Source organism: Prunus mume, linkage group LG7, assembly GCF_029339155.1.
Source record: "Prunus mume cultivar Tortuosa linkage group LG7, ASM2933915v1, whole genome shotgun sequence".
Classification (NCBI taxonomy): Eukaryota; Viridiplantae; Streptophyta; class Magnoliopsida; order Rosales; family Rosaceae; genus Prunus; species Prunus mume.
This window is the reverse complement of record NC_142704.1, coordinates 5,450,798-5,462,686: the sequence shown is the minus strand read 5'-3', so window position 1 is coordinate 5,462,686 and position 11,889 is coordinate 5,450,798. Positions and strand designations below refer to the sequence as shown.

At 37.1% G+C, this 11,889-nt stretch overlaps 3 protein-coding genes across 4 annotated transcripts; 1 reads left to right on the top strand and 2 right to left on the bottom strand.

Moving 5' to 3' along the window:
* Positions 1-556: 556 nt before the first annotated feature.
* On the bottom strand, positions 557-2,668 carry ATGP4 (Ubiquitin family protein). Its single transcript, XM_008241300.3, has 3 exons — positions 2,347-2,668; positions 1,781-1,951; positions 557-1,003 (listed from the first exon to the last, which is right to left on the bottom strand). The coding sequence occupies exons 1-3, from the start codon at positions 2,474-2,476 to the stop codon at positions 948-950; spliced, it is 357 nt and encodes a 118-aa protein (XP_008239522.1). The 5' UTR covers positions 2,477-2,668; the 3' UTR covers positions 557-947.
* Positions 2,669-2,770: 102 nt separating this feature from the next.
* LOC103338112 (Pseudouridine synthase family protein) lies at positions 2,771-6,198 on the top strand. Of its 2 annotated transcripts, XM_008241298.3 has the most exons (12): positions 2,776-2,965; positions 3,059-3,102; positions 3,180-3,257; positions 3,378-3,478; positions 3,644-3,731; positions 3,838-3,916; positions 4,038-4,120; positions 4,786-4,851; positions 4,936-4,992; positions 5,238-5,363; positions 5,705-5,901; positions 6,024-6,198. In XM_008241298.3, the coding sequence occupies exons 1-12, from the start codon at positions 2,875-2,877 to the stop codon at positions 6,124-6,126; spliced, it is 1,113 nt and encodes a 370-aa protein (XP_008239520.2). In that variant the 5' UTR covers positions 2,776-2,874; the 3' UTR covers positions 6,127-6,198. The 2 variants fall into 2 exon arrangements, with proteins under 2 accessions (XP_088911786.1, XP_008239520.2); XM_089055660.1 differs by lacking the exon at positions 4,936-4,992 and having other exon boundaries at positions 2,771-2,965.
* Positions 6,199-8,305: 2,107 nt separating this feature from the next.
* On the bottom strand, positions 8,306-10,431 carry LOC103338228 (bidirectional sugar transporter SWEET10). Its single transcript, XM_016795715.2, has 6 exons — positions 10,241-10,431; positions 9,904-9,940; positions 9,571-9,793; positions 9,288-9,449; positions 9,089-9,208; positions 8,306-8,923 (listed from the first exon to the last, which is right to left on the bottom strand). The coding sequence occupies exons 1-6, from the start codon at positions 10,281-10,283 to the stop codon at positions 8,627-8,629; spliced, it is 882 nt and encodes a 293-aa protein (XP_016651201.2). The 5' UTR covers positions 10,284-10,431; the 3' UTR covers positions 8,306-8,626.
* Between the last annotated feature and the right edge of the window lie 1,458 nt (positions 10,432-11,889).

Sequence of the window (11,889 nt, the reverse complement as noted above, 5' to 3'; positions counted from 1 at the left end):
TGCCCTCCTAACTTAATCGTTCATTCATGGAAGCATGGTCCTTGTTCACGAGATTTGAACTCGAAACCTCCTCCAATAAAGATTGGTGAAAATTAAGAGAGTAAGTTTCAAGTCAACAGTTAATGTTTCTTTAAATGAAGATTAGAACAAAACCTTTGATCCACTTATCAACAAAGTTATCATGCAGAATTTATGTTCAATTGAGTGAGAGAATACTCGCTGGATCTTGCTTTAAGAAAAAATAATAATTTAACATCCATAAAAAATAAATTTATATAACTAAATAACTACTATACTCGATTTTTCAGATTATGTATTTCACTTATTCAATCCGTAGTTTATGGTCGTGGTCTTGTTCGAACGAACAAGAAAGAGAGCAGGTTTTTCTCAATCGTTAGGGCGTTTTTGCATGCAGCGTCAAAATGGACGTTGGTGATTCAAATATGCATCTGCACTAGTTGATGCAAATTCCACTTGAGAAATTTAATCCTGCAATGTTACACTACTGTCCTCGTCTACCACTCAGATAAACACAGCATAAACAAAACATTGCTCCTTGTAGTTGAACTGTGGATCTTTGTATTAATAAGGTCTATACAGCTTTGTATTACTGCTACATTCATCCAAGCAAACCTATAGGACAAGACAGAGGAAAAGGCACATAACAAATGGATAGATGAACAAAAGAAAAAGCAATTATAGGGCAAGACAGAGGAAAAAGCACATAACAAATGGATAGATGAACAAAAGAAAACGCCATCTGTGATGGTGGAAGACAAAAGCCTTGCAACTATTGAAATCACCAACAACATGGTTTTCTGTACACACATCACAACTTGTCCACATTGGTGCTGCAATAACAATGAACAAACGTATGCCCGGAGATGGTTACTGTAGCCAAATCATTCATTCCCAGGTCATCAGATCCCAACATCAAACAGTTTCTTTCACAATATGGAACAGGAGCAGACAACTTTCCGGGGCAAATCATCAACCTTCTTTTCTGTTCAGAATAACCATAACAAGCTTTTCAGAAACCTCATGCTTATAAAATCAAAAGTGGAGGGCAACAAAACTTCACTTAATTAATCCCATTCCAAATTAGTTTTGCCATTTATAAGTATTAGGATCAGTAAAACCCACGTTGTTACTTTTTGAATGAAAAATTTCCAAACAAATAGCAGTAACCAACAAGGATGGTTTTAATATATGCATCCCTCCATTCTTGGGAAGTTAATTGTTCTTCCTAAGGGAAGACATAGTAAGGTCATAAACAAAATGGCTCTCTCCTATCGACGGTTGTCTTCATTGTTAACCTTTCTTTAATCTCAAGGTTGCTCCCCTTTCACAGACAGTATACACGCCATTAATAACAATGAATTGCTGGAGTAAACACCATAGAAGATATATCTCCTGTTGAAGGAAACGAGAGAAAGCAAATTTCTCATAGGCTCAAACCAAATGCTAATTAGTAATGACAACGTCCACATGACAAACTTTTTGTACCAGTTAGTTTCAACTTTCCTGGTTGATTGTTGAACAATGGTTCAAAAGTTTTAAGAGGAATAATTTACAATTAAATTCTCCAGGCATAAAGGCTGCAATAAACAAGCCAGTGCACAATTCACCCAAAATCAATGTTCAGAAGTATATGGTATAACAACATCAAATTCATTTATCGACACCAAATTTAACTCTGAAAACAGCACAAGATTAAGTAGTCTTTGCAACCCACAAGCAACGAAACTTTCTGAGATTTAGATCATAATGGAAATCTTACCTGTTTTAGCCTTTTCTATAGCTGGCTGTACAACAACATGCATTATGATAACTCCCCCACCAACATCACCAAAAGGTAATTTGCATTGACCCACTGTCTTGTTGTTTTCCAAAATTTTGCCAAAACTCATCAGTTTCACTTCATTAGCTGTCTTGGGTATCATAGTTTTGCCTATACAAAAATCAAAAGGGCATCTCAAGAAAATCAAAACTAGATAAACAAAGGATGGAAAAACAGAGAATTCATATGGGGAAAAAAAGGAGTCAAAGTAATAAACTTGTAACTATACTCACAAAAAATACCAATTCCACAACAAGTGAGACTCAAAATTCTTTTGGGTTGTTCTAATTATTTAGAAAATTAGCTTAAGATTCAATTAAAAAGACTCTTTCAAAAGCTCCTAAAATTTTGATTGCCCAAAACTGAAACTTCAAACTTAGATTGACATAAAAATCCAAATCAACATAAAAATTCCAAATTGGAAACACATTGAAATTGACAGGCATAATAGCAAACAAATTCACAAAGAAATTAAGTACTAAGAAACAGCAAGTTGCAAGACAAACCTTTGGGCCAATCGGAGACGACCCTCTGCTTAAGCATATCGACGGTGGAGGCCGATGAGTAGCTGAACGGCCCAATATCGGAACCATCATACAACCTGAACTTTATGTCCACCAAATCCTCCTCCGGCATCTCTCCCCGTCAAGCTTTTGACTTTTGACTTTTCACCTATCCACCGACTGATTGCTTCCACGTGGCACTCTGGCACTTCTGAAGCCCGACCCTTTTCCTTTCGCGTAGCAGACGATCAGCCTAAGCAATTCTGAGACTCTTCTTCTTCTTCTCTTTCTTTCTTCTATGGAGGTTGAAGGTTGGTGCTTCTTGTTGGGGGTGAGCTGCTGAAGAAGAAAAAGTGTTGCCAAAGCTGACTACGACGTCGTTCAAGGTCAAAAGATCGATGGTATGAAAGCGACATAATTTCTAATCCTAATCCGCCTGCAGGGGCCCAGACGACGTCGTTTTAGGGCTGTTTGGGCTCTAGGGCTGTGATTCTCTTGCAAAAGCAATTTTTTTGATAATAAAGCCGAAAAATGAAGAGGAAGTTGGAAGAAGAGGACATGGAGATCGTCTGGCAAACCCCAGCCAACCCTCCACACCGACTAGATTACATCTTTCGCAACGGTAACTTCTGGGTTTCGAAAGCTGTTTCATTTCTTTGTAAAATATTAACAGTAATTGAAAGAAAGCATTTTTATTTTGGCGGGAATGTTGCAGGGAGGCGCCATGTGAGACCCTACTACTTCGAGTTCATCGCTCATGTAAGCCAATCTGCTTAATTTGGGAATGTGATTAGTTGAGTGTGATTAAACCCTAATTCCGTGCTACTGGGTTTTAGGTTAAGAATCGCTGGGCGGGGAAGACCATCGTTGACTTGTTCACTGATGAGTTTAAAGGCCGGTCTCATGATTACTATGTAAGAGTTTTGATGTTTTTTTTTAAATAAAGAAAATTGCTTTGTATTTTAATTAAATGTTTGTGACAATTTACTCCTAGTTTTACTCTGCATATTGTTATGGATTGTGATGCATTGCAGGTTAGTGCAGTGAAATGTGGAAGGATACGAGTTGATGGAGAGATGGTGCCAGTTTCCTACATAGTTAAAACGTCAGAGAAGATAAGCCACTTCCTGCACAGGTCTGTGGTTTTCTTGTAGTCGATGCCTTTAACTCTGCTTGCTTTATCTTTTTTTTCAATTTGTTTTCTGGGTACTTATGATATTTTTCTTAATTGGGTAATTGATTCAAATCTCTATTTTAAAGTTGTCGAGCTACCAATTAATGTGGTAAGGGTTGTTTGTAGGCATGAACCACCAGTGTTGACTTCGGATGTGTTGATTCTCCAAAAAGAACCCGATGTGGTTACCGTTTGTAAACCTGCATCTATTCCGGTTAGTAGGATTATGAGATATTTGCCTAGCGGGTGAGGAACATTTTTCTCATCTCCCACAACCTGATTATGGAGTCTTATGCCTGTTAGTTTCTTCTGTTATCTAGGTGCATCCGTGTGGTCAATATCGTAAGAATACCGTTGTTGGCATCCTTGAGGCGGAGCATGGCTTGGCACCTCTATTTCGTATCCTAAGTTTCACAGAAATATTATACTTCTGGCAGCATGTATTTTGAAGTTACGTATGATATTTTCAAATGGAGTCTTTATTTGCTTCATTATATTTTCCTTGACGCGATCATGCCAGCGGTCCATCGATTAGATCGTCTTGTCTCAGGACTCCTTATCTTGGCCAGAAGTGCTTCAAAAGCTGACTTTTTTAGGCAACAGGTAAGCTCTCATCTATAAAATTTGATTATATGATACTCGAACAAACAATGTATTAGTTAAATTTTCTGTAAACTTTAAGTCATCATCATGGCCGTGGAATATCACAACCAAAGCCTGTGTATTATGGTAGCAGAAATTCATGGTGATTTGGTTTCTGTCACGTTACAATTAGGGTTTAAAATATACTTATGTAATTGGATATAGTCCAATTAGGGTTTCTATCATAGCTAAACCCTTACAATTCGATATAGTCCAGGAGCTACATGCATTACAGGGGTACACTTTTGTAATTGGTTATGTGCTACATGTCAGAGATAAAGTATACTGATCTCTTTAGTTTTATCATGTTAGGCAAAATCATAAAGTCCGTCACTTGTCTTTTATATCTGGTCCACATGACTACTTGCGTATAGATAAGCCTGGGTTTTCCCAATTATTTGACTGGTAATATTCAGGACTGTCTAAGAAGTGGCATTGGTTGCATGCACATATCACGCTTTGTGGATATTCAAGAAATCAGTTTTTCTTGTTCCACTGTTTTTTTTTGTAGATATTCAAGAGTTCTGTTTTGATGACTTATTTAAGCATTGTGTTCTTTTCATGCTTTGTGGATAAGAAATTTTTTTTGTTCTTAAATTTTTTAAGTCAAAATGAAATTGTTGCAGATTGAGGGAGGGATGATCAAGAAACAGTACATTGCAAGAGTTGCTGGGGAATTTCCTGAGCAAGAGGTTTACTTTTGTTGAAGCTGGTTGTTAAAAATGCTGCTCTTAATGTTAGGATTGACAGATTATTTTTTTCTCTCTCTCTCCCAGCAAGTTGTAGATGCTAACATAAATCATAATGCTCGAGAACAAAGGAGCACAGCAGAGGTGGGCTAATGTGTACATGATGCTACTAGTTGTTGTTTAAACCATAGGATCTTTGAGTTTGTTTTTGTAGCCTTCTCTGTGATTGTTGTTGGTGAGGTTGCTTGTTTGCAACTTCCTGCCTTGTGTTATTATGCATTGCGAACTGATCTCTTACAATTTCGGATGGACCAACTAGACTAGTTACGACATCACATTGATAGCCTCTATGAACAATACTGAACAATATCCATCTCTCGTTTATGCAGGTTGGTGCTTGTGGTGATACTACTCCCATAAAGGGGAAGACTGCTTGTACAAAGTTTACTAGACTCAGTACTAATGGTGTTCATAGCCTTGTCTTGTGTGAACCGGTCACTGGCCGAACTCATCAGGTAATTAAATGCCTGATAATTATATGGGCGATGTAACACCGCTTTTTTTAAAAGGTTGCTATTGGAAAAAGAATATTTTCTCCCTTTTTAATTCTGTACTGTAAGTGTGCAAAATGCATCGTATGCTTTTCTTTTTGGTTCTCTTTGGTAATTTTCATTCTCAATTTAATTGAGTGAAACTTTGCTATGCTTATTCTCTTGATGACTCTGCTTTTCATTTTGTTTTCTGAATTTTCCACATCTTCTAAAGACAAATAGCTCTGCATTTTCATTCTTATTGATCTGAAGCAAAGATTTGGATTACCTAAAACCTCAATGATCTCCCCTTTTCTGTGATGTAGATACGTGTACATTTGCAACATGCAGGCTATCCAATAGCCAATGACTTGCTTTACCTGTCCAAACATGTTAATGATCGCTCAGCATCGATCCCGGCATCCGATTTTTGCGAAAATTTATCCACCGAACATGTAGATTCCAATGAAGATTTCAGCATCGATCCCATGTGTACAAATTGTCCGGATTTGGTTCCAAAAGGGTAAGAATTGTCGTTCTTCGTGTGGTCTTCATGAATATTCTTTGATGCATATGATGTAACCATATAAAATCCGATACCGACTGTTTTCAACTTCCATTTGATGAATGTGATTATAATTGCAGGTACAATGTTCATGAAGAGGCTCTGTGGCTACACTGTGTTCGATATTCTGCACCTGGATGGACTTATGAATGCCCATATCCGGATTGGGCATCACTCAGCTAGTTATCCTCATAACATGTTGTAATTTTCTGACGTTTTTGTATTCTTCATTATCATAGCCCCTTTTGAGAAAAATGTAATGCCCTGTGCAATCAATTTTGTGAAAAGCTGTACACAAAAGCAGTTTTGGTTGGTGCCCGTAAATTTATTATTTCGAACTTAAAAAAGATTGAAGTGTCTAACAATCCAGCATGTTAAAATTTCCCCATCGGATAACACTGCGTGGTCTAAAACTCCATGTAACTCAAGCGCATTGAGCAAGTTGACCAGAAAAAAGCATAAGAATCTTTAGCGAAATGGGAAAAAGAAACAATCAAACAAAAAGCACAAGAAGATATTAACCTTTTATAATTGGAGGAACCCTAACCTTTTATAATTGAACAAACTCTGACTTCAGGCTTTCGAAGGAATTTGAAGTAGTAGTGGGTTACTTTATTTCATCACCATCACCTCATGCATGCACAGTCATGGTAGGGTCAAGCATGGGAACCTACCTAAACTTTAGGCATGCTTATTTTGAAAATGACCTTACCTGATTTCCGTACATTTTATACACCTTCCAAGAAACAACATCAACAAATAGCAAAACCGTGCAATACTAATGCGATTACATTTTTCCAATCATATTAGCTGATTTATAATAAACTGATTATTAACATATCAACTGCTACATAATATGATTAACTATGTAATTAAAACGAGTAACCTCATTAGTTTGCGTTGAGCCAATTTGTTATCCAGCTTCTTATCAAGAGAAAAATTGAATTACTTCAGGAAGGAGGATTCGAACTCGGGTGCAATGGGGGCGGACTCCTACCCCCTGTCCAATTGGCCTATAGTGGAAACCGAATAGTATTGGGAAAACGTGAAAAAAGATAAGGGTGATTAATTACTAAACATTGGTATATAATAGATACATAGCTTTTGCCCTGAACCACAAGTTCAGAACCGAATCCCCCCAACTTCTTAAAAAGGAGAGTTATCATCAGGGAATGTATAGCTACCATAAGAATGTTATTAATCCACCCGATTTAACATGAAAAAGTTGACATATACTATATTTATTTATCTATATGGATGATGGTCATACTTAGAAGCAATCCCTAATTTGTGGTGCAAGCAAGGTGACCTAAATCTTTTCTTATATGAATGAAAATCTGATCAGGCTGACTCAAACTTCACTCACGGTGACAGAATAACTAAACCTAAAGGCTATATGATCATATTTTTCGAAACTCCTCACATCAAGAACCCAAATAAAAAAGAAACTGATGTCTCATACAGTGAATTACTGTCATATCAGAATGAAAAATATTATTCTACAGTATTTTGCAGAACATGTAAATCACGCGTGAGACCAAATAACCAACCGCACTCCCATGTTACTCAATGTATATGAACCATGTATTTGACTCGAGTACCACCACACGTACAGAGACGAGTTGAGATACCCGACGTGGAAAATGTGGAAGAATATTCTTCTGCAATTCCAAACTTCACATGTACATATGTGATTTTCTTCCACTGTGGTGTCTGGCTATCATGATATGTTACAAGGTAGGCCCAGTTAGATCGGTCTGGTGTAATCTTTCGAGTCATTGAACACTAGCTAAGATATGCATATAGCTGCAGAGAGAATCTGAGATTCTCCACTACATGGATTTAGGAGGACACAGTTTTTTTATATTTTGGTTACTGGAGGCGTACGTATGTCCGTGTCTCTCCCAGTGAGATTTCTACAAGAGCTAGCTCACTTCATAATATTGGCAAAATTTTAAGTGGATGGGCTTGAAGGAAGAAAATTCCACAGCCACTTCTAGTTTAGAGCTTTTCATAAATATGCTTATTCTAACATGATATATTATGTTGCGATCAGTTACTTTTCTGTGTTAGTGAGTTGTTTATGCTACTAATTTTGATATTATTGTGACAATTATTCAAAGTGACACTTTTAGTCTAGAGTTCTTTCTAGAGCAAAATTAATTCTAAGTGTCATTTTCATTTGTAGGAGAGATAACAAATGCATGCATACCAACAAAAGCTAGCCATACCAAAATGAGTTAGATGGTATTGGATGAGTTTCTCTGCTTGTTTTGGTTTTTCTAGCAATTATACCACCAACTTTTATCTTAAATATCCCAAAAGATTACATCTAAAAAGTTAGCTAAAATGAAAATTAGTATAGAAAATGTAGCTTGTAATTAGCTACTAATAACAATTTTTGGGTACCCTGAGATTAATTAATTTAAAGCTCACAAGAGCTAACTAGATCAGATGGCCAGAGAGAGATAGTAAGACGGATACCCTTAATTTGAAGGGGCATATATATATCATACTGAGACACACCCTTGGCACTACCCCTAATTAATTAAGCAGAAATTAATTAATTCAACACACAAATTAAACTTTAATTAGGCAGACATAATACAGATAGAGGAACTCTGCATTTTGTTTGAAGACTTGAAACTTTATAGCATGCAAAGTTCCTTTCCTTCAATTTGAGTTAAACTTTGGTGGAGGCGTCAATATCCATGGCTTCCTTAGCTTCTTCAGTCTTTTCAGCCATCACGATTATATTCTGAACCGCTTCGATCATGTCATTTGTAATATCCAGAGTTGGCTGCAGAACCACTGGGCTCAGTTCTGGGCACACCAGGGAACTGATCTTCACCACATCAATAATATGTTCTGATAATTCTTGTACTTTCGGCTGCTCCTCCAGAACTTTCTTGGTGTTCTTGTAGACTATGTAAAGCACCATTTGAGCAATCCCAAAGAGGAAGCCCAGTATGTTTGGAAACTGTTGGTTCAATAAACAAAGAGGAAAAGAAAAAGATGATTATTATTAATAAAATATGAATTCATGTGATGCCTGCATGTCACATGCATGCAACTATATATATATATATATATATATATATATATATATATATAATATGTGTGTACAAGGTTTTTATTTACTCACAGCTATATTGTAGTCCTTGATCAGAAGACCATAGAAGAACCACGTGACAGCACCTAATGTTAGGAAAAATGATAATGGAAATGGCATGAACTCAACACTCTTGGTCCGTATTACTTGTCTCTGCACAAATACATGCTCAGTTAAGATGTTACAAATAGCAATACCTAGAAATTTTCAGGTTTAGCTCGTCGTTAATTACCAGGACGCCAAGAGGTGCAACGAATACGCTTAGACTGAAGACAAGACAAATCCATCCCACAATCTTAAGCCGTATTTCACCTGTGGCTAGAAAGTGAGTCAACATCATCATCAAGCCGTAACCGAAAACGTTCAGCAAGAACACAAGCGTCAGGGTTGAGATCTGCAGGTTCCAAATTAACCCGACATGTAAGTTCAAACTTGAGGAACTGGACAGATTAATGAGAGCAGTTAAGCAAAATATGAAGATTGTTATGTTAATGAGCTGGCCGATCGATACGTACCCTGGCCTTCTTAGGGGCATAGAAAAGAAATAGGGAAATGTAGAGAGTCTCTACGACGCAGCCAAATGAGTTGATTGTGATGAGAAAAGTGGCATCTTCTTTGAACTCTTCTTTGAGGAGAGCGTAGTATATGTACAGCATTGAACTCAAGAGGGCGATTACATATGGAAGTGCTTGAAACCCTTCAGCAGTTTTTCTCTTGTATACTGTATAAAATGTTGGCCTGCAATGACAACAATCATTTGATGATGAATATTTGAAGTTCCATGCCATGGAGGAAAAAAAGTCAATATACAGTGAGAGAAAAGGGAAGAGAAAAAAAACCACACTTACACTGGAGCAAGGAAGACCAAGAAGGAGATGATGTTGCCTACGATAAAAGAATAAAATTATTTTAGTTCTCAAGAACTCTACACACATATTACAAGCAATAATGTAGCAAACATGAATTAAGTTGAGACATGCATGTAAAAAGATAGAGCATGTCTCGGGTTCAAATCCCCATAGCATTTTTGTTGTGTGGGTGTGTGAGAAATTCTTCTTCCCCATTTAGTTTAGACTTGCTTTTACTCAAAATAAAATGGGCTATAGCTAGCTTCTATGAGTTGATTAATGGTGAAAAAGAAGAGAAAGAAAGAGAGAGAAAGTGAATGAACATTTTGTACTATACCTAAGAGGCCAAAGGCCAAAGTCAAAGGATGTTGAATGGCCATTCTTATCAAGAGATTGAAGGCTCTCTCTCTCTCTCTCTCTCTCTCAAGCTCTCTTAATTTCACTCACTCTGATCTCTCTTGCTCAAACAGACAAGAGAATTACACAAACTACTATCTCATATATTCTTTCTCAATGCCACACTTATGCTTAGAAGCAAAGGGCTAGAGCCATATTTATACAAGGAGGGGGCAGAAGGGTCACGAATCTGAGTGACCAAGTTGCATGCAAAAATGTGAGAAGCAATATCAATGAAACACTCTTGGGTTTAACCTTTCCAGTTGTTCATTTGAGCCTTTTGCGTTTTACATAATCAAAACAGCTTTCTAGCCCCTATTGACCTACCATTTTCCTATATTTTCCCTATTTGGTCTCTTCTCTCCTCAGCAGGAACGCTAACACCAGTTGAGCCCTTGCTGCCAAGTACTATTTCTAGTACATACACAACATACTTGTGGGCCCCACCAAGTTTCTTTCTGATGTGTCACCCACCAAGTGGTTTAAGGGTTACAACTCATAGTTCAGTTCTAGGGATTTCCTTGCTTTTTTCTCATGGCGTGGCTCCTCTGCTTCTTCAAACACCAAATTGTTTGTTCAATTTTACACTATTCACCAATCAAATGTAAGAAATAGTAATAACATACATTTCTCAAATAAATGTTACATTTCCAATCATGATTGATGTGACAGTATTTCATTTGTTCATTTTTCAAGTCTGTTCGGAATTTTTTTTGTTTTTTTTGTTTTTTTATAACTAGAACTTCAAATTAAGACACTGGCACATGGCGTATCAAATCATTATTTATTAAAATTTACGAAAACTTTCTGTATTATTAATTAATTATTGAGTAGACAGGGTAAATGGTCGGTTTAGATTCTCCCTACCAATTTTTTACTACAAATTGTACAATGTACTGCAGCGCACTAGATTGAAGTTACATTACAAGACCACTTGCTCAGTCCTTTGTAGGATTCCAGAGGGTTTGAAATTATTTCAAAATTTCAGAATCCCACTAAGGATCCTTTTCGATGTGTAATCGCATTTGATGTGCAGGGCTATCCAGATCATGGCTCATTTGGTATAAAAGAAGCAATCAAACGGTGGAGAAGGAAGCTCAGGATCAAGATGGATCCTATGCTGTCTTACCAATACAAGAAACAACTTTTCCAGTTGACCCTTCATATGTATAGCCGCCATACCCAATCCCCAAAACCCCAATCCTCTATGCCATTCCTGTGTACTCCATGTTTTAGCAAAATTACCAGGTCATGTGCATGTCGCGTGCGCTGATTTAACCCCTGTTAAGTTAAATAGGGAAAGGTGACATTGCTGAGAAACCCAATTGACAAGTGTCTATAGACATAACCAAGATTAACTTTTAATTTTGATTTATGTAACCATTGTCATACTTATGGATATCTGTCAAGTGTTAAAAAGGGTGGTGAGCATACATCTTGAGTTAGTGAGCAAAAATGCTCCCCTTATTTTCCTCTTGAAGTGGTTTTGAACATCCATTAAAGTAATTATGATGAAGTCAGCTATCACGATCAAACCCTAAATATCTCCAGCCCAGCCACAATCATCATGAGTCACGAGGACGAGTCAAA

Bases quoted from the DNA above. Each gene is read 5' to 3' on its own strand.
- ATGP4 (XM_008241300.3), bottom strand. From the start codon at position 2,476: ATGCCGGAGGAGGATTTGGTGGACATAAAGTTCAGGTTGTATGATGGT. The intron at 1,952-2,346 runs GTTTGTCTTGCA...ATTTTTGTATAG, and splicing joins CGTCTCCGATTGGCCCAAAG to GCAAAACTATGATACCCAAG. The intron at 1,004-1,780 runs GTAAGATTTCCA...TATTCTGAACAG, and splicing joins TATAGAAAAGGCTAAAACAG to AAAAGAAGGTTGATGATTTG.
- LOC103338228 (XM_016795715.2), bottom strand. From the start codon at position 10,283: ATGGCCATTCAACATCCTTTGACTTTGGCCTTTGGCCTCTTAG. The intron at 9,941-10,240 runs GTATAGTACAAA...CTTTTATCGTAG, and splicing joins TTTGGCCTTTGGCCTCTTAG to GCAACATCATCTCCTTCTTG. The intron at 9,794-9,903 runs GTAAGTGTGGTT...TTGTCATTGCAG, and splicing joins TTGGTCTTCCTTGCTCCAGT to GCCAACATTTTATACAGTAT.
- LOC103338112 (XM_008241298.3), top strand. From the start codon at position 2,875: ATGAAGAGGAAGTTGGAAGAAGAGGACATGGAGATCGTCTGGCAAACC. The intron at 4,852-4,935 runs GTTTACTTTTGT...TCTCTCTCCCAG, and splicing joins GGGAATTTCCTGAGCAAGAG to CAAGTTGTAGATGCTAACAT. The intron at 5,902-6,023 runs GTAAGAATTGTC...TTATAATTGCAG, and splicing joins CCGGATTTGGTTCCAAAAGG to GTACAATGTTCATGAAGAGG.